Source organism: Branchiostoma belcheri, unplaced genomic scaffold, assembly GCF_001625305.1.
Source record: "Branchiostoma belcheri isolate BF01 breed outbred unplaced genomic scaffold, Haploidv18h27 scaffold36, whole genome shotgun sequence".
NCBI classification, from domain to species: Eukaryota; Metazoa; Chordata; class Leptocardii; order Amphioxiformes; family Branchiostomatidae; genus Branchiostoma; species Branchiostoma belcheri.
In genome coordinates, this window is record NW_017803976.1 from 916,413 (window position 1) to 935,652 (window position 19,240).

Consider the following 19,240-nt stretch of genomic DNA (forward strand, 5'->3'; position numbering starts at 1 on the left):
TACTATCAAAATGCCTCAGGCATGGAGAATTATTGTGCTTATTTTATTCCTAATTAAAGAATTATCAGAATCTGAGGAAAAATTCTACCAGCTTGTGTCGATTTTACGAATTTCAAACGGATTATTTTTCTCAGCGCTGTAAGGTCAGAGGTTAGACAGCGGTGCAGCGGCTGAGCGGGAGATTCAGACGATGGTTTTACGCTGCGGTAGTTTTTTGACGTCTGTCTTTAGAATTCTGCAAAACTAGTCGGTCCAGTAAGTATATATTTATTTCTTAGTAAACGAATGATCCTAAAATTCGCCAAATATCTCCAGAATGTGCAGAATTTAGGTAATGCGTGAGGTGATGTGTTTATGTTCGTTGCTAGTGGGGGAGGGGGGCATCATAAAGCAACACGACTTGTTGGTGTTGCCTTTTGCCATCTACTTTATCATGCAAAAGACTGTGTTTCTTACACCTTTTCTTCTTTTGTGTGCTAGGAAGATACCGGATTGAGAGACATGTCGTTTGTTCGCGTGTCACGGCAGCGACAACGCTTTAATAGTGGATCCACCAAAGGACGGAGGAAGCCCAAACCCAAGCCTGAGCCACCACCCTGGGATGTGAGTTCTTGCATAAATATTTTTGGCATTGTTTTTGCATCATTGTAAACAAAACAACGTGTTTTTTTTTGTAAAATACAATGATGCTGGGAGAACACTAAACAAAATGTGGCACATGTATTAAAGATGACCTTTTATACCTACTTTTATATCTTTGATGCTATAATAATTATACAATAAAAGTTTGAATACCAAGTTACCATGTTGTTGGTGTGTTTAACAGACATACCGGTACATGTAATGTTACACCAACATGGTGGAAAAAATTATGATATCATATGAAAAGACACATGTATGGTTGTACACATATATGGTTGTCACTCTATCGTTTATAAGTATCAATGTGACAAGGTAAGTTCCACTCGGGAATAATGTCATAGTGCTGGTGTTATGTTTGTTTGAACTTTCTGACTATAAACATGCTCCTCTAGGATTCAACCTCAGACCTCAGTGTGCACAAAGCTACAGAAGAGGAGATTGTAAGTTCAGTTTTATACATTTCTACCGGTGTTGCCTGTTTTATTTAATGGTAATTCTGACTGTATGTTACCAGGCTATTCATAATATGATTACGTTATATCCCCTGGTCATAACTATGCTGTGACTGCTGGTGTTCGACATGGATTTTTTTATCACTGCAACATGAACTTTGAAGTTGCTTTAAGAAGATATCCTATGTTTAATTATGATATAAATATGTTACATTACTTTCTTGTATCATGTTTCCATGGGCTCCCTTGGAAATCAGCCTTCAACGGTTTGAGGGACTACCCATATGTTTGAAAGATTAATAAATAAATGTGGTTCTAAACTGACTTTGATAATCTGCTGAAAGGCAACCTTCTGGTTTCTAAAAGCTTATCAAATTGGAACATCATACCCAGAATTACCCAGAAGTTGAAATACTGTTACACTGATAAACCTAAAAGCTGAAAGCAGAACATCCTGTAAACTGTGTAAAGAGATGTCCTTTAGCTGCTATATATCAGTTCTAATAACCCTTGCAGATAATTGATTGATAAACCAAATGAATTCAGTGTGAACTATAAGTACAAGGATTGATAGTACAATGATAATCCAAAAGAACTATGTAAATCTGAATGAATATTTCAAACTTGGTTTTAAAACCTGCATATTTGAAACCTGCATAACATCAACCCTGCAAGTGGTGGGCTGCCATCAAGCCACAGCATCAGTGTGCAAGCATGTCTAAACTGGATACTGAGTGTGATTGTATTTGTATGATCAGATGTTCTTCTTCATTTACAGAAACATCGTCATGAGGTTCACCAGTCTAAAAACCTGGATGTGATAAGACTAGAGAACCAGAAGATGATGATACAGAGAGGTTGGATAAAAAAACTATCAGTATCAAAACTTCTGCATTTAAAGCACTTCAAACTTCAATTTTTCCATTTACCAAAGTAATGTGTAGATTATATGGTATTTATTTTGTAAAGACTACTTGTTTCTTGTGCTACATTTGTATAGCGCGGGCTCGACCAAAGACCCCAACAACAGTGGAGAAGCGGAAAGCTGCCCTACTGAGGGAAGTGTTGTATGATCACAGTCAGGTAGGACATGATGGCTTTGTCTTCTACCACAATAAAGTCGTGCATACCCATGAAACTGCACTTGTCATGCTATAGCAGCACTTCACATGTTATATTAGAGAATATTACATTATAATCTGTCATGTATGTGACTCTCAGCTATGTGCAGAATGCAGAGATAAATTATTACAGTCCGTTTGAGACTAGAGAGTATATTGTAAAGTGAGACTACACACGACACAAGTACATGTACCAGTGTTGAGGAAATGTATATATGAAAACTAAGGTGCTTCATTCAACAAATAGTGAGTTTTCACATCCGACATATCGGTGACCATCTGTCCCCTTCTTGAGGGCAACAATAACCTGATCTTATTTGTACTACAGCTTGGTGTCGTGGCTGGAACATTACAAATATCATTCATGCACCAAAGTGTTGAGAGATATTTGACTGAGATATTATTGTAACATGTACCAGTTGCAGGACGTCCTGTCCAAGTCTGACCGTGTCATGGCCGTGGTCAGAGACTTGTTTGGAGATGACCCAAAGGTATGTGTACTCAGCCACTTAACCCACCTCAAACTCAAAGTACTGCAATAGTACATTAAAGCATTTCTCTCTGAGGTGGTCAAATTGTTTCAGATTCAGATTAATAGCAGACTAATGGAAGTTAACAGACTGGTATAGTATGTATTTTTTTTATGCATTACATTGTCCCTATTAAAGAATAAGACACACCTACAGACCAAAAATCCAGCATTGATAACTATCTATTGGTCAACTAGTAATGCCCATGTTTTCGTGGGTGATGATTCTCTACTGATGAATTGATATTAATTTAAAAAATATATACATTCTAATGACTGCATACTTTCCTCCCTTAAAAAGTGGAACAGTTACAACTAGGTGATTTTACCTCCCTTTCATAGCATAATTGGCTTTACTTTCTAGACCTGAAATGTGTATGTACTGAACAATTTTGAACAGTTTTGTGCACCAGAAATTGGAACTTTGCATGTAATTTTTGACTGTGGATACACCGGTGCACCTAGCTATTTGTGTAGGATTATGTAAAGATGTACTAGTGATATTATATAACTTATTAGTATTCTTGACATTTGACTGCTGTACCACAGCAAAAGGCAAGTGTACTTGAAAAATTTAATGACTCAAAGCCATTAAATTTTTCCAGTACACTTCATGATACAAGCATCTTTTTAGCGTTCAGTATACCCCTTGATAACATACCACACAAAGAGCAGTTCAAGAATCTTTATTATCCCTAATCAATGAAGAATTTGTTGTTGAATGTAGTCATATTTAAATGACTATTTGTTTCACTGGTGTTGAAATTGCAAATTCCTCTAAAGCATGAATTTGCAAACTTCCAATTCAAGAGAAGATCATCAGTAACATCTGTTAGTGGGAGGCATTGAAGTCATTCTTGTCCTATTAAAAGCAGCATGTTCCCTCTGTTGCTTGGTAATTAGTAGCTGCTAATTATCTGTGTGTTCACAATCTCATTTAATAACCCCTCCATAATGGCTCCATTCCAAACATTCCCCCTTCTATGAGCCTCAGAATAACTCTATGGAAATCCTTGAAAAGGAGTCTTGCCTGAAGAGCAAATTAGATTCTTGACTGTGGTCTTGTAGCTATACGCTGGGCTGACAGCTTTCTTTCTCTGAAAAGGACTCTGGCCTTAGGCCTAGGAAAAAATATTGTGTTTCCTGTTTCAGTCCTTAAAAACATCAGGGAGGATAGGTAGGGATTATCCTTTTTTTTTAGACTTTTATTAATAGTTTTGTTTTTTACTTCTCTAGTAGTGGTCCTTATTTCCTGATATAAAATATTTCCTTAGGCCACACCAATTTAATTTCTTGGTGAACGGATTTTTCTAGAAAAATAAGTAATGGAGCGGGCGGGCGAAAAAATAAAAAATAAAAACAGGCCTAGGCATCCTATTATGGCCCAAAATGGTACAATAGGAGCCATGAAGTCAACACACCAGGCTGGTTCAAAATTTAAACAATGAATTTTGAACTTTTAATGATACCACTGCATTGAAAGATGGAATAACTCTAACAACTAGGACTGTTTTCAACTGTTCAGGGCAAAATATAAACCTTTTGCAGTTGATTCTTATTTTTTTTTGTGTGCAAATATCAAAAATAGGCAAATCCGTTAACCAAGAAATTAGATTGGTGTGGCCTTATACATTTGTATATCCTAACTTATATTTTCAATGTCAATGTTTGAAAACCAAATGAACAATGTTTTCTCACTCAGGTGTCCAATCAGGGGTTTACAAACAAAAAAGGCCATAGCTAGGGTTGGCAGTTTTTCCTAGGGTCGTTCGTGAAACATTTCTCCTAGGCCTTATGTAATGACTTGTAAAGGTCATAACACAATACATGTATTCAACGTTCCTTCTGCTGCTCTGTTTGCGGCATTATCCATGGCAACAAGCTGCAGACTGGCATGCCATTTTATAATTGCATTTTCCCCACTAAAATATTCATAAGTAAGGCTTGCTCAGTTCCTGCCATAACTGCCCACATAAGTCACTGAGCGAGTGCTGTCGTCCAGATCCTTCGTGACCAGGTGCAGCCACATTCTTGCTCCTTCTAGTTTGTGCACAAACAGTATCAGGATCGTTCATAGCTCACCATTCGGCAGGCTGCAGACAAGCAAAATCAGCTCCAGCATGTTCAATAACAGCTCCAACCCAGGGTTACCTACTGAGGAGACATTTGCTGCAGAGTTCCACAGCATACTGTCCTGCTACAAGTGGCACTTAACAAACAATTTCTCCGTCCTGCAAGCCAACGAAGCCTGCTCTGCATACGAGGACCTTGTCAGACTGAGGACTGAGACTGAAGTCATCTTCCTGCTGATGGGACTTCTCATAATCGTCACCAATCCTGTTTTGTTGTTGGGAATCATTGGAGCAAGAGAACTGCACAAACCCGTCTACTTCTTCCTAGCAAATCTGGCCGTGTCGGACTTTTGTGCCGGTGCTGGACTCCTGTATCGGGCTGTAGGGTACGTGGGATACAGCGCCATGTACAAGACGTACGGCTTCCTGTTGGGTTATGTGCCTCTTTTGATTTTTACTCAGATGATGTCTTCATCTGCTTTAACATTTCTGTCAGTCAATAACTATGTTGCTATAAGATATCCTGTGTATTTCCACAACAATGCTGATGAACTGAGTACCAAGTTGTGCGTCGGTGTTGCTCTGATTGTCTCGTGGATTAGCATTGCCTTGGTTTCCTTCTCACCCATTATGGGATGGAATTGTTTAGACATGGGCACTTTGACAACAAGAACCTGCATTAAATATTACCCCTTGGCCTTTGTGGTTGTTTGTGCAGCCATAGGTTTGCTTCTGTGCAGTATCATATTGTTCACAAATGTAAGTGTGTATGTAAGAATCAGAGAGCGAGAAAAGAAAAGGCTAGAACAGGCAGGGTCTACCAATGCTGCACAACAGGAGGCACTGAGGAGATATGAAGAAAGAGTGTACAAGGCCAGGACTGTTATGATCCATGTAATACTGGCTTTTACCTTCTGGCTGTTACCCCTCCTGATCTACGTATACTATGCTGTATGTAGAAGTGCCCCGGGCCGGTGCCCCACTAGAACTGGTATATTTGCAGGTATCTGTCTGAACTCACTGATCAACCCAATAGCAACACTCCTCCGCACTTCAGATTTAAGGAAGGCAATCTGGGACAAAGTGACAGGCGTTCATCAGACAATTGTCAGGGTGATACGGGGAAACCGTGCCCATCCACAGGACGACCAAGCTGGAATAGGAGATGCCCCAAATTTTCAGCTAGAAAGGCAAAACACACAGAGTCAGCCCGCTCCAAAAGAACTGCCTCTGGTGGAAAACTATGACATCCATAATGCCCACAGAATGGCAGAGCCAGAAAGATGGCCTAGAGGGAGACAAGCCGAAACTCTTGCTATGGTGCAAGTAGACTGAAATGAACTGAGAACTGATTCAGAGCTGCCAACACTGAAAAACAAATATATTACTAATTATTATTAGACACAAAATGTTGAATATCTACAAGCATGGACAACAATGGCAAGTACTTGCATATATACATGCGTGATTGCATTTCCTGTTTTAACAGTGGTGTATATTATGGAATATGAGTTCTAGATGTTGTCCATTTAGAAAGTTTATACTAAATGGGTCCTGTATTTTACTTCACAAAGGTAGATACTGCTTTATGTAATGATTCAGTGCATTGTAAAGTTCAGATTATTCGACAAATATTAAATGTATTTTTCTTGCATGCTGTTTTGTTTGCACTGTTGAAATATTAAAGATAAAATCATTTGAGGTCAGAGTCTAAGATTTTCTGAGTCCTTCTTGTCCCTGTTGTTAATATGTGATCTGATAGCATTTAAGAAGACATTTAGAAAGGTGTTTCAGAACATTTCTTAAGGCCAAGTAGTAACTTTGGGTTATATGATATTGCAGTTCTACAGACTAAAAAGCCCTCCCAACATCTGCTTCAAGATAATACCTCAGATGTACGTCATGTTGTCATGACAACACTGTAGACAAATCAAATCAAAATGAATCTGTAAAGAAGTTATTTGAAAAATGGAATTTGAGAAGTCATTTGAAAAATGTCAACCATGTACTACCTATGTGTTGACTGTTCTGTACTACATGATGATGATGATGAATGGTTTATTGACATAAAATCCATCGCAGCCCGCAGGCTGAATTGCGGATTCCGATTACACATAGGGCTCAATTGACAATAAAACAATGGGTCAATTATCCTATATATAAGTATAAAAAGAAATAACGTTGATGGATAAAATTTAGCATTTATACAATAATAGGTTTATCAGACGGTATATTAAAAGCTTAATCCTTAAAAACATTAACTATTTGATTAAGTATTTAAAAGGCGAACAATGTAAGCTATTGGGGAGTTCCTGAGTCGTTCAGTCCTACATTTAATTGGTCGATACTTGTCTCTGTTTCTGGTTGTTCTGTCGTGGTAGTCCGAACCCTTTGGTGGCAGCATTGACGGTGTGTGGGATTCTAAATGAGTCCCGAACTTGAGACACAGCTTCTGCCGGCGGTCTGAGAGCAACGGAAGGTTTAAGTCTGTCCTGCCTTGCTCGTAGCTAGTGAAACGCCTTCCCAGTATTGTCCGAACTGCTCTCCGTTGTACAGCTTCGAGTTTGTCCGACTGTGCACAAGTGAGCCCCGGGTGCCAAACTGGCGCGCAGTATTCCAATACTGGCCGTACAAAGAACGTGTATATAGTGACGAGGTCACCGGTGGGAAGATTGAAGTGTTTGAGTTTCCGTAGGAAGAAGAGTCGACCGTTAGCCTTTCCGATCATTTTGTTAACCTGTGTCTCCCATTTCCCGTCCCTCATGGCATCATCAAACACTACGAGGAAAATTAACGGACCAAGAAGTGTTCCTTGCGGCACTGAGCAGGTCAGTACCTCCCAGTCAGATAGCTGTCCTCCATAACGAACTCTTTGCCGCCGCTGGGTTAGAAAGTCGGACACCCACTGGATTAGACTCCCCCTTACACCAAGTCGTAACAGCTTCTGAATGGCCAACGTGTGGTCTATCCTGTCGTACGCCTTGGAGAAGTCAGTCATGACCATTGTGCAAATGTTCTTGGCCTTTTCAGATTCCCTACAGAGAAAGTCTAACAGACTGACCAGATACATTGTTGTATGTAAAGGGAGATGGCCATCTAACAGTTAATAGTTTGAGCTAGCATGTTGCATCTTCCTTTGCATAAAATACAGATAACTATGTTGTCAGATAGAAGATATCAGACTATTGTACGATGTACCAGGGTAACCAACAGAAAAAATCTATTTTTATAATTTTTAATATGATTCATCTTTTAATACAAAGTGTTTACATTTTCCCCATCACCACAGCCTGTAAACAGTTGATTAAGATTCTTGTTATTCAAAAATTGAATATTTTGTTTTGTTTATGTATAAACACAGAGATACACAGGGTTCCCCAATGTGACCAAGGCCCCTGACAACCCCAGTGGGAGCGGCCCGGTGATAGAGCCCCCTGAGCAGCCCACACAGCTCTCCATGTTGAGCCAGTCCATTATGGACCAGAGTGCTCTAAATGAAGTGGATACAGAAAGAGAGCAAGGTACATGTATACATGTATTAGATACAAAGTAACAGTAAGAATGTTACCAGTATATTGCTTTTTAAAAATCTATCTATATTCTGTGTCAGTATGTGTTTAGTCGGTATAACTGCCCTTCAGCATAATACACTAGCTGTGCAGGTGTGCAGTGTGGCAGCAGCTGGCTATTACACAGAATGAAATGTCACATGTATAACCTTTGCACATCTAATTACAAGACTTTAGTCAGTTTAAAGCTATATAGTGATAATGCCCCTACTGTACTTGATGGTAGCAAGATCCACTATAATACATGTAGTTTTGCAACTTCTATCTATAGGAAAAACATTAGTTTTTGAACACCTCAATCTTAGGTCGATAACTCTGGTACTTGAAGGCATGAGTCGCTGCATGACTATTTCTTGTTCTTTTCTGGTCAGATATTATATAGTATTACGTGTATAATGGTTCATTAAACAGTTTATTTTTAGTGATTTTGTATATCATGCATAGTCTGGACATTTTTTGTTCGTCTTTGGGTGACAGCCACTTCAGATCTGTTTTCGTTTGGTGACACTGGCACCCCTTAGTTGTTCGTACAGAATCTGTCAGCTTGATTCTGTAGTGTAATGTGTATCTTTAGACCTAGGAGGAAAATTGTTGTTTCCTGTTTTAGTCCTGAAAAAAATTAGGGTTGGTAGGTAGGGATTATCTTCTTTTAGACTTTTTTTTTTTACTTTTTATTACTAGTACTGGTAGTGGTCCAACTTATACTTTCATTGTCAATGTTGGAAAACTGATTGTACAACGTTTCATCACTTACGTGTCAGAAAAAAAACTGATCATGGAGCTTAAAAAGGTCGATCAGCTCGAAAAATTTATGTTCCTTGCAGGGGTCCACACACACACACACACACACACACACACACACACACACACACACACACAAAAATGTTAAGGTAGGCAGTTTTTTCGAAGGTCGGTCAGGAAGCAGGAAACACAACATTTTTCCTAAGCCCTAACAAAATGATTGACATGTATCTGATTACATGTACATGAGTAGGAGAGACTGGAGATGAACAGAGTCTCTCACAGCAGTTTGAGTCCAGGCTGGACCTGCAGCGTTTCCGAAGGTTCTTGGAACTAGAGAGACAGCAGGACAGTGCCCTAAGACAGCAGGACAGCACCCTCAGACAGCAGGACAGCACAATCAGCACTATCCCAGGGGAACAGCAGGGACAGCAAGGTACAGTATACTTAAAACTACTTACTTGAAATTTTTATCCCTTTTCAGTACCAGTGAGGCAATGGATCTACGTATGCATTTTACACATTCTTACAACTGACCTGACAACAAATTTTCACCATCAAACTTTTGCATCATTATGATACTCAGCTCCTTTTTTTTATATAGAAAATGCAATTTAGGCTGCATGCATGCTACTTGAACAAATGAAGAAAACATTATTAAAGTGAATTTATAATGTTTCCACCGATCTCTCTACTGGTACTTTGATATTCTCTAAAAGCGTGGTGTGTGTTTGGTTCTTGAAGCAATGTCTCATATGTAAAAAATCTTTTCATCGTTCATCTGTATAACAGGTGCAGTCACCAGTACCATGTTACAAGGCGGTCCCCCTCATCAAGTGGACAGTTCCAACCCTGGTAGAACAGTCAACAGGAGTTACACACAGGTAAGGTACATACTAGGAAAAAAGAAACAGAATATTTGCAGAAGGCTGTCTGTAGAAAATAGTAAGATGACATAGGGTAGATAGAAATCTTAGTTTGAAGTCTATGCAAAGTATTTTCAATGTTGCTTTAATAATGTCTTTCCTTTACTTCTTATCACATGGAATTATATAAGGCCACACCAATTTAATTTCTTGGTTAACGGATTCGCCCGCTTCGTTTTTTTTCTGATTTGAAAATAAAAATAAAAATTCAGAATCAACTGCAAAATGCTCATATTTTTCCCTGAACAGTTGAAACAGTCCTTTTCTTCCTAGTTGTTACAGTTATTCCATCTTTCATTACAGTGGTATCATTAAAAGTTCAAAATTCATTGTTTAAATTTTAAACCAGCCAGGTGTGTTGACTTCATGGCTCCTATCGTACCATTTTGGGCCATAATAGGATCCCTAGGCCTGTTTTTATTTTTTCGCCCGCCCGCTCCATTATTCTAGAAAAATCCATTAACCAAGAAATTAAATTGGTGTAGCCTAATCTGTCACAACTAATGCACAGTCTACAGCAGTGACCACACAGACCCCAGTACGAGATGGGGACTCCAGCACTCTCACAAACCAGGCGATCAACGACACAGCCAGGGTCAACCGCACCATGAGCAGGACTGGTGCAGCTGACCAGACAGACCTCAGCTCTCTCTCACTCACCAAACTGGACCAACTCAAACAGGTCAGGGGACACTTTTATTGTGTCTTTGATCCTTGCTGGGCTGCTGACAGTTGGTTCTGTCATAGCCTGCTTGGAAATCCTTCAACATCAAAATCATATGGTGACCTATGACGAATGTGATCCTGACTTGATGTATGGATGTGTTTTGTTCAAAGAGCCACTGTTTTGATATCCCAGGGATTTCCAGAATTCTGTATTGCTCGCTCGCTCGCTCACTCACTCACTATCTCACACTCACTCACTCACTCTCACTCACTCACTCACTCACTCACTCACTCACTCACTCACTCACTCACTCACTCACTCACTATCTCACTCACTCACTCACTCACTATCTCACACTCACTCACTCACTCTCACTCACTCACTCACTCACTCACTCACTCACTCACTCACTCACTCACTCACTCACTCACTCACTATCTCACTCACTATCTCACTCACTCACTCACTCACTATCTCACATCTCAATAATAATTTTTTTTTTATTGTCCAAACAGTACCCGTGCAGTTGCAGCCTTTGACGGCTGAATTGATGCAGGGTATCACATAATAATCAATACAAATCACAACAAACAAGTAATACACATGATAACACATTTTCTCCACAATTTTTGTGGAACTGTCGCAAGGGTCTGTGCGGCTGCCATTCGGCGCCACAAGGTGACCACAATACGACTTTCCCCAACCGAAGTTGGTTTAGCATCTCACTATCTGGTTTAGCATCTGTGGTTTCCTGTCTTCCATGGGTTAGATGTGCTTGCACACCATTGTTATGTGTTCGATGGCATCCCACCATTTGCCTCTATCCATGTGGGGTGACGGTATATAAGGTAAGGTGGTGGAATTCCTCCCTTACGTGGGTTTTGGCCTTCCACATCCATGGTGATCTTGTTTTCTAACATGTTGATTTCCATTGTAAGGTGATGGATAACCTGGAGTCAGAGATAGCAGACTACGAGCAGCAGGCAGGCATGCCTACCCCTCCCCCACCCCAGCAGCACAAGTCCCCCACCCTGAGGGGATATACCACCTCCCTACTGGAGGCCATCACCAGACTCACCAGGCATATCAAGGAGGTAGGTCTTCTCTCAAATGTCAACACTCGTCATTTTAATTTTGAAAAGTCACTAGCCATTTGGAATCTCAAGGAAAAATTGATGTAACAGTTCTACATTCAAGTTTGACATCACTGCATAGCTCTTGGTGTAATGAGCATAGTGATATTAAAATCATTGTTCAGAGTCTGCAGTGTTTATAACTTTAGATAACATTAGTAATAAATGCAAGCAGACCAGTTGTCTTTTTCAACAGCTAGCCTGCAAGTTTAAATTACAGTTCTTTATTTTTTCACAGTACTTTTACGGTCACTGATTTCACAGTCACTTCTGTACCGTGTATCATTACCAGTATCAAATCATATTTGTCTTTCACCCCACTCCTGCGAATGTATAGTTTCCTCAGATCGTAAAATTTTGCTACCATGAAGACAAAATGAGATTACAGTGGCTTCTGTTACTATGTTATCTTCTCTCTTCTCTGTTTATTTGTTCCAAAAGAGCTCTGAAAATACCGGTAGTCATCTGAACATATTAATCATATGTAGTATGGCATGATGCATTGGTGAAGGTTGCACATTCAGATGCAAAAAAAATGTATAAAGATACAAAAAAAGGACAGACAACTCTACAGTGTCACCGACGAAAGGTAGTGGATACAACCTGAAACATCTGACTGTTTCCAAAATCATATCCAGCTGCTTGAGTGAGGTTTATTGGCGTAGTACTGTATGGCATGCTTTGCATTTGTACAACATACTGACAATGGTGTGTGTCTACTACTATTAGAGTGAATCTCAGCTGCGGTCTGAAGCCACACTTCGACATCACTTAATGGAGGAGATAGCAGAACAGAGAGCTCTCGTTGATGTGCTAACAGCCGTAAGTACATGTCCTTAACGCCATCCAGACACAAGTAAACACACCTGTCCTTGGTGCTGAACACCATCCACACACATGTAAGCACACCTGTCCTTGGTGCTGAACACCATCCACACACATGTAAGCACACCTGTCCTTGGTGCTGAACACCATCCACACACATGTAAACACACCTGTCCTTGGTGCTGAATTCCATCCACACATAAGTAAACATACCTGTCCTTGGTGCTGAACACCATCCACACACAAGTAAACGTACCTGTCCTTGGTGCTGAATATCATCCACACACAGGTAAACACATCTGTTTTACATGTACATCAATCTGGATGCCTTTGAAAGTTATATTATTGTACATGTCTGTCATTCTTTATATATTACAGAGCTGCTGACATCCTTGAAAAAAAGAAAGCCGAAACACATGAGAATTATAAGCTTCCAAAACAGTTTAGCTACCTGCATGCTCACAGACAAAATCAACTCTTCATGTACACTGGTAGCTGGACAGTGACCTGGTGTAGGTGTACAACTGAGTCTTATTTACAAATCTTGTTTTCCTCCAGGATATTATAAGCACCCAAGAGCAGTACACTGTGCTGAGAGCAGAATTTGACCAGTACAGGACCAAGTCTGAGGAACAGATCAACTATCTCAAGGTAGGGTTCTGAAAGATTCTTTTCTTAACATCCCTCTGAATTAAAACCCCTGCAGCAAGTCTCCCATATGACTATCTTTCTTACCTCCATGAAAAATGAAGGTATTACTTTTAGTTTCTCTGTGTCTGTGTGTTTCAGCACATTTATAGTCAGCATAACTTCAGAATGCCTTTATGGCTTGTGATGATATTTAGTATATTGGTAGGTCATAGTTCAAGGTCAAATCTGGGCCTCCTGGTGGCTGACCTTGGCACCGCAGCAGAACTTCCAGTTTTTTTATCTTTTGTCCTGAATATGCTATGGTCTTGACTTTTTGTTTGTTTTGTAGTATGTTGATGGTTAAACAGAATATGCAAATATATTTCATGTACATGAGTTTTAAACTTGATTTCTTGTCTATTCAGCACACACTGTATGCTGTGATGAAAGGTTCAGGATCTAGATCGGTGGATGGCAGCACAGGGATGTCAACACAGAGTTTAGTACCAAGTGATTTATCAGGTACCATGATGTTATTATGTCTAGAAACATTATGGAGTTGTAATTTTGCCTTTACAGAGTTGCTATTGCTATTGCCATCTTTGGTTCCTTGATTTTCTTGTAATTTGAGTGTCTCAGAGAATGATTTTAGTACATGTAAGTCCTCTTAGGCTAAGGAAAAAATGTTGTTTCCTGTTTTCCAACCGACCGAGAAAAAACTGACGACCCTAGACTTTTTTTGGGTGGACCCCTGCAAAGGATGTTAGTAATTTTTCAAGCTGATTGACCATTTCTAGTTCCTTGATCTGACACATAAGTGATAACATGTTGTACAATCGACATTTTTTTTATTCACACATATTTATTGAGTATTGGGCAAAAAGTTGCTTATATAACACCTTCTACTCAATCATTGACATTGAAATATCCTCTTGCAAGTTTTACTTTGTAATTTGCATAAGTTCATCATTAGAGATTGCCAAAGTCTAATAAAAAAAAGCAAACAGAAAGATAATCCCTACCTACCCATGCTAATTTTTTTCAGGACTGAAACAGGGAACATTTTTTCCCTATGCGATAGTGACTTTAGTACATATTTTCCCACCCCCAGATCCCAGCACGGCCCCTAAGACTGTCCCTACTCACCTCCAGCCCCTGCAGCCAGCAGTGCTTCTGTCTCCTCCCAGACAGAGAAACCACAGAGCACCTCAACAACAACGTAAGACAAACCGTATCCTGGCCACAAATGTATTAACTGGGGCCATTTTACTGCATTTTAACCATGACACTTATTTTAATATGCAGGTGTTGTGAATGTAAATGTGATACTACAACACAGTGTATTCAGTATCACCGTTAGAACCCTTGTGTGATACCGCTAGTTATCATATGGGCTTGAACACCCACATTGAACGTTATCACAACCCAGGTATGACATCAATGAATGTTCAGATCTAGTTCACATCTTGAATCTCAAACACCCCCCTCCCCAGCAGCACCAGTGCAGTCAGTCCCCACCAGTCTTGCAGACCTGCACCAGCGAGTGTCTGAGGTGTACAGGACCATGGGGAAGGCCCCCAGTACCACAACCCCCACCACCACTGCTGCCATAGTCATCTCCCAGCCTACAGAAGTCAGCGTGGTGGAGCGCAGCAGGGATAGCCTGGGGACATCACCACTGCCACAGGCTCAGCTGTACCCTGTGGGTACCAGTGGGCTGGTGAATGGTGTTGTACCACCACAGCAAGGCTTCAGGAGTGACAGCAATGCACAACAACAGTTCACTGACAGACAGGTTCCCAGCAAAACAGGGGTAAGGCTTGCATGCCAGTCACTGCATGTTGTTAGAGTTCACAATCAGTAGCAGCCAACAGAAGAAAACTTGCACATAGCTACATGTAATAGCACTTTACTGAAAACATCAACAGCTGAAGCTGTTTTTTTTTATAGCCTGACTACATCATGCTTCTAGCAGCCCTCAGGTCAGGGCCCTAGGCACCTCTAAATCAGATTAGTGATAATCATAATGATAAAGAATCCTGATCTCCTATTTGTACTACCGGTAGTATTTTGGGAATGGGAATTGTTCTACTGAGTAAGAGGTGTATAGCCACAAGTTCTAAAGGATGAGGCCCAATCAGCCCGACCGTGAGATTGTGTAGCCCCTCTAAGTTCCTTGACTATTGTACATTCCTTCACCCCAGAGACCTGTGCCAGTGTTGCCCCCCTCCCCAGACCTGCCCGGTGTGTCTGTTGTGAGTCAGGGCAGACGGGGGAGTCTGGAGGAACAGTTGTCAGTCCTGTCCCAGCAGCACACCCAGGCACAGAGACGCCTACAGCAGATGGAACAGTGGAGGAAGGCTACAGGAGCCAGCCCTCAGGATGGAGGGGTAGACCAGCCAGGTGGGGACCAGTCAAGGACTTGTGGCGTCGGGTGGTGTAGTGGTTAGAGCAATCGACTATGAACCGGGGAGACCCGGGTTCGATTCCGAGTCGTACCCGGTACATGTCTGAACATGTGCCCCGACGTTGTGCCCTTGGGAAAGGCACTTTACACGACTTTCCTCACTCCACCCAGGTGTGAATGGGTACCTAACTTCGGTTGGGGAAAGTCGTATTGAGGTCACCTTGTGGCGCCGAATGGCAGCCGCACAGACCCTTGCGACAGTTCCACAAAAAATAATTGTGGAACAAATATGTTTATCATGTGTATTATTTGATTGTTGTAATTGTTGTGATTTGTATTGATTATTATGTGATACCCTGCATCAATTCAGCCGTATAAAGGCTGCGACTGCACAGGTACTGTTTGGACAATAAAAAAAAAAGGACAAGTGACTTTTACGTGTAGTGTAGCTGAGCAGCAATAGCAGCAACAGTGTAGTTTTCTAAGCTGTTGTAGGTCTAGAGTAGAACACACTGTATCTTTTACAGAAGTCCTAGTACAACAACCCCCACCCATTTTATATGGCATACAGAAAATACAACAGGAATGTTTCTTACGTTTTACATGTATTTACTGTAAGCCATGTAAAATTGCAATGTGGAGCAATTTTTTGAGGTTGACATTTTAGTGCTTTAGTATCAGTGCTTTTTGTAGACTTTGTTACATAATCCTGTTGAAGTGTCCAGCATTTGGTCTCCTTTCCCAAAATCATTTCTCCCTTGAGGCAGCAGTTCTGTATGTCCATGGAAAAGACAATATTGCAATGCTACTCAAACATTAATCATAACTGTGTCTTCAGCCCCCAGCTCAGAGTCCCTTCATGAGGAGCAGGTCCTGCAGCAGCAGATAGATCTCCTGCTGCACAAACATGAGGAGGCGCAGGCACGGCTGCAGGGGCTGGTGCAGCAGCAGCAACAGATCAGCCTCGACAGGCAGCTCAACAGTAAGCCAGCTTTCTTGTAAATGACATTGTGTATCACTGCATTATATGCCTTTATTGGCAATGATACATCATACATGTCATTATAACGACTGACCCACACAAAGTACAGACATAATACTAAACAAATAGATCAGAATCTAACTTAAGGTAAGATAGAAATTTACACATAAAGCTTTCTTACAAATAGATACTGAATATAGACACATGTAGTTTAGATACATGACTTTGTAGATAAAATACAACTCAGAGCTTTCCTACAAGTCAACTGTACAGGCTAGGCATCTTGAAAATCACAGCATTTTGGCTGGTAGAAAATGTAAATCAAAGGCAGCCTAGAATAGATATTGTACATGATGTACATGTACTTCAATATTTGGTTTTCAAGTGACAGTTAGAAGTGCATAGAATTTTGTGGTTCAAAGCAAAATCAATGACAATGTATTGATAACACTTGAAAGACTGATTGTGTTTTTCCCTTCTAGGTGCAGGCAGCACCGGCACAGCCTCTACCTCTACTGAGTTCACACAGCTGCCAACATCTCTCCCCTCCGTCACCCCTCCCTCGTCCCTACCCCAGGGGACACACCTCCCCGTGTCCCCTCCCATCTCCCCTATCCCCTTCACCCTAGGCAGCACGGCCCCGCCCCAGCCGGTGGTGACATGGGGAGGGGCGGGGAGGGAGATCCGAGTGTCTGTGCCTCGTGTGGAGGACCTGGAGCTGACAGCCACCAGCACTCCTTCTCCTCATGTGGGCAACAACAGGTCAGTCCGACTGCTTCTGGCAGTAAGGCCAAGGAAAAAAAAATGTTGTTTCTTGTTTCCCGACTGACCCTAGAAATTTTCAAGCTGATCGACCTTTTCTTGCACCATGATCTGACATCTAAGTGATGAAACATTGTACAATCGGTTTTCCAACATTGAAAATGAAAGTGTCCTCATGCAAATTTTACTTTGTTAAACTTTGTGACGAGTTGGATCACTAGAGATCACCAAAGTCTTAAAAAAAGATAATCCGTACCTACCGATCCTAATTTTTTTTCAGGACTGAAACAGGAAACACATTTTTTTTCTAGGCCTAAAGTTAAGATTTATTTCATTCACCTGGCATATTACAGATATGGCAATCTCAACATCAATTCTGTTGAAAGTTACAGTAAAATTCTTGTCAGATCATGTATGTAAAAGCTGTTGAAATGGTTAACTAGTCATCATTATAATTTAAAGCCAGTTCTGGAGTTAATAATAATAATAATATCTATCTGTGTGTTATGATGTAGTGTGGACTAAAATTACTTGTGTTCCTTTTATACCAATACAGTTGAGCTCAGCAAGGTGCTTATAGTAATTCTCAATATTCTTTGTTCCTCTGTCAGTGTTGCACGAAGCTCCCTTGGCAGTTCAAGGCAGTCTCCCATTCCTGTTAACCATGTCGGGATCAGACCAGTCAGTAAGGTAAATATTCTTTCCTCCTTCTTTCTTGTTAAGCAAATAATAGGAACTACATCCAGATAGCTGTGGAATGAACTACAGTACCTACAGCCCTGAATGATACAAAATTACTTAGTTTTTTTGTATTATGCAATTACAGGGATCTACTGAGAATGGATGGTTTGCCCTCTCATCACACGTCTCATAGACTGGCCATTTCCTCATAAAGGTTATTAACGGAAAGCAAACTGTGGGCTGATTTTACATAATATAGATACATCAAATTGTACAAAAATCAATTGAAAATATTGAATGGACTGTTTGTATTTTTGGAAGTACTGGCGTTTAAAAGTAGACAAGGAACACTCAGTGTTGTACAAGACTTTTTATTGGTGTATAGTAATTGGAATTAAAAGTTTTATACAATTTCTGTCTTCCCATGAATTCAGTTTTCTTTTTGTAGCCACAATATGGTAACCCTTATAGTCTTGTATATATGGCTGAGGCAAATGTTTTTTTTTTTAATTTATCGATAAGTAAGTTTATGGACAGTTAATGCATTTCATTATCCGGATTGTGCCTCTGTCATATTAGCTGTATTTATGCAACAACAACATAATAACCTTATTTACAATACCAATCTATAGACAATGTTACTTTGGAAGCAGGACAACTTTACCTGTATGTTGCAGGTAATATTTGGGTAAAATTTGGCTTGTACATGTATAAACATTGTGAATCACCTATTTGCACCATACGATATGGACTGCAATAAGTTTTAACACCTTCTTACATTTTTCAACCCTCAGACCGATTCTGGAATGTAATTACATGTATATCTTTAAACATCAATCAACTTTAGACAAAGGACGAACAACCCAAGTGAGCATATACATGTATCTTCAATGATAAATACGAGCTTGAATAAATAAACAGCATAATTATGCCAACACAGCTATGACATGTGGCAACATGTATACATATGAATTCAACCTAGTACAGTACATGTAGACTATGTTTGTAAAGAAGAAGATGCCAAGCTGAAACAACCATTGTTCCTCTCACATGTACAATTGCAAGCCCTTTGAAATACATGTACCATAGGATATACAATTC

The 19,240-nt window shown here is 40.3% G+C and overlaps 2 protein-coding genes across 2 annotated transcripts; both read left to right on the forward strand.

The window, feature by feature from the left end:
- Positions 1 to 148: 148 nt before the first annotated feature.
- On the forward strand, positions 149 to 19,215 carry LOC109476073 (spindle and centriole-associated protein 1-like). Its single transcript, XM_019776924.1, has 21 exons — positions 149 to 255; positions 481 to 603; positions 1,035 to 1,082; positions 1,873 to 1,951; positions 2,095 to 2,177; positions 2,635 to 2,706; positions 8,178 to 8,337; positions 9,380 to 9,562; positions 9,919 to 10,010; positions 10,564 to 10,734; positions 11,658 to 11,813; positions 12,582 to 12,674; positions 13,236 to 13,328; positions 13,733 to 13,829; positions 14,419 to 14,526; positions 14,801 to 15,120; positions 15,512 to 15,710; positions 16,553 to 16,696; positions 17,179 to 17,458; positions 18,070 to 18,148; positions 18,285 to 19,215. Exons 2-21 carry the CDS (start codon positions 502 to 504, stop codon positions 18,330 to 18,332), a joined length of 2,607 nt encoding a protein of 868 aa, XP_019632483.1. The 5' UTR covers positions 149 to 255; positions 481 to 501; the 3' UTR covers positions 18,333 to 19,215.
- LOC109476070 (sphingosine 1-phosphate receptor 1-like) lies at positions 4,803 to 6,188 on the forward strand. The gene has a single exon (XM_019776921.1). It carries the CDS (start codon positions 4,865 to 4,867, stop codon positions 6,149 to 6,151), a length of 1,287 nt encoding a protein of 428 aa, XP_019632480.1. The 5' UTR covers positions 4,803 to 4,864; the 3' UTR covers positions 6,152 to 6,188.
- Positions 19,216 to 19,240: the final 25 nt, after the last annotated feature.

What these genes read in the sequence shown, in the direction of transcription:
- LOC109476073 (XM_019776924.1), top strand. Translation starts at nt 502, where the DNA reads ATGTCGTTTGTTCGCGTGTCACGGCAGCGACAACGCTTTAATAGTGGA. An exon ending in TCAACAGGAGTTACACACAG is followed by an intron (nt 10,011 to 10,563) that starts GTAAGGTACATA and finishes ACTAATGCACAG; the next exon opens with TCTACAGCAGTGACCACACA. An exon ending in TCGTTGATGTGCTAACAGCC is followed by an intron (nt 12,675 to 13,235) that starts GTAAGTACATGT and finishes GTTTTCCTCCAG; the next exon opens with GATATTATAAGCACCCAAGA.
- LOC109476070 (XM_019776921.1), top strand. Translation starts at nt 4,865, where the DNA reads ATGTTCAATAACAGCTCCAACCCAGGGTTACCTACTGAGGAGACATTT.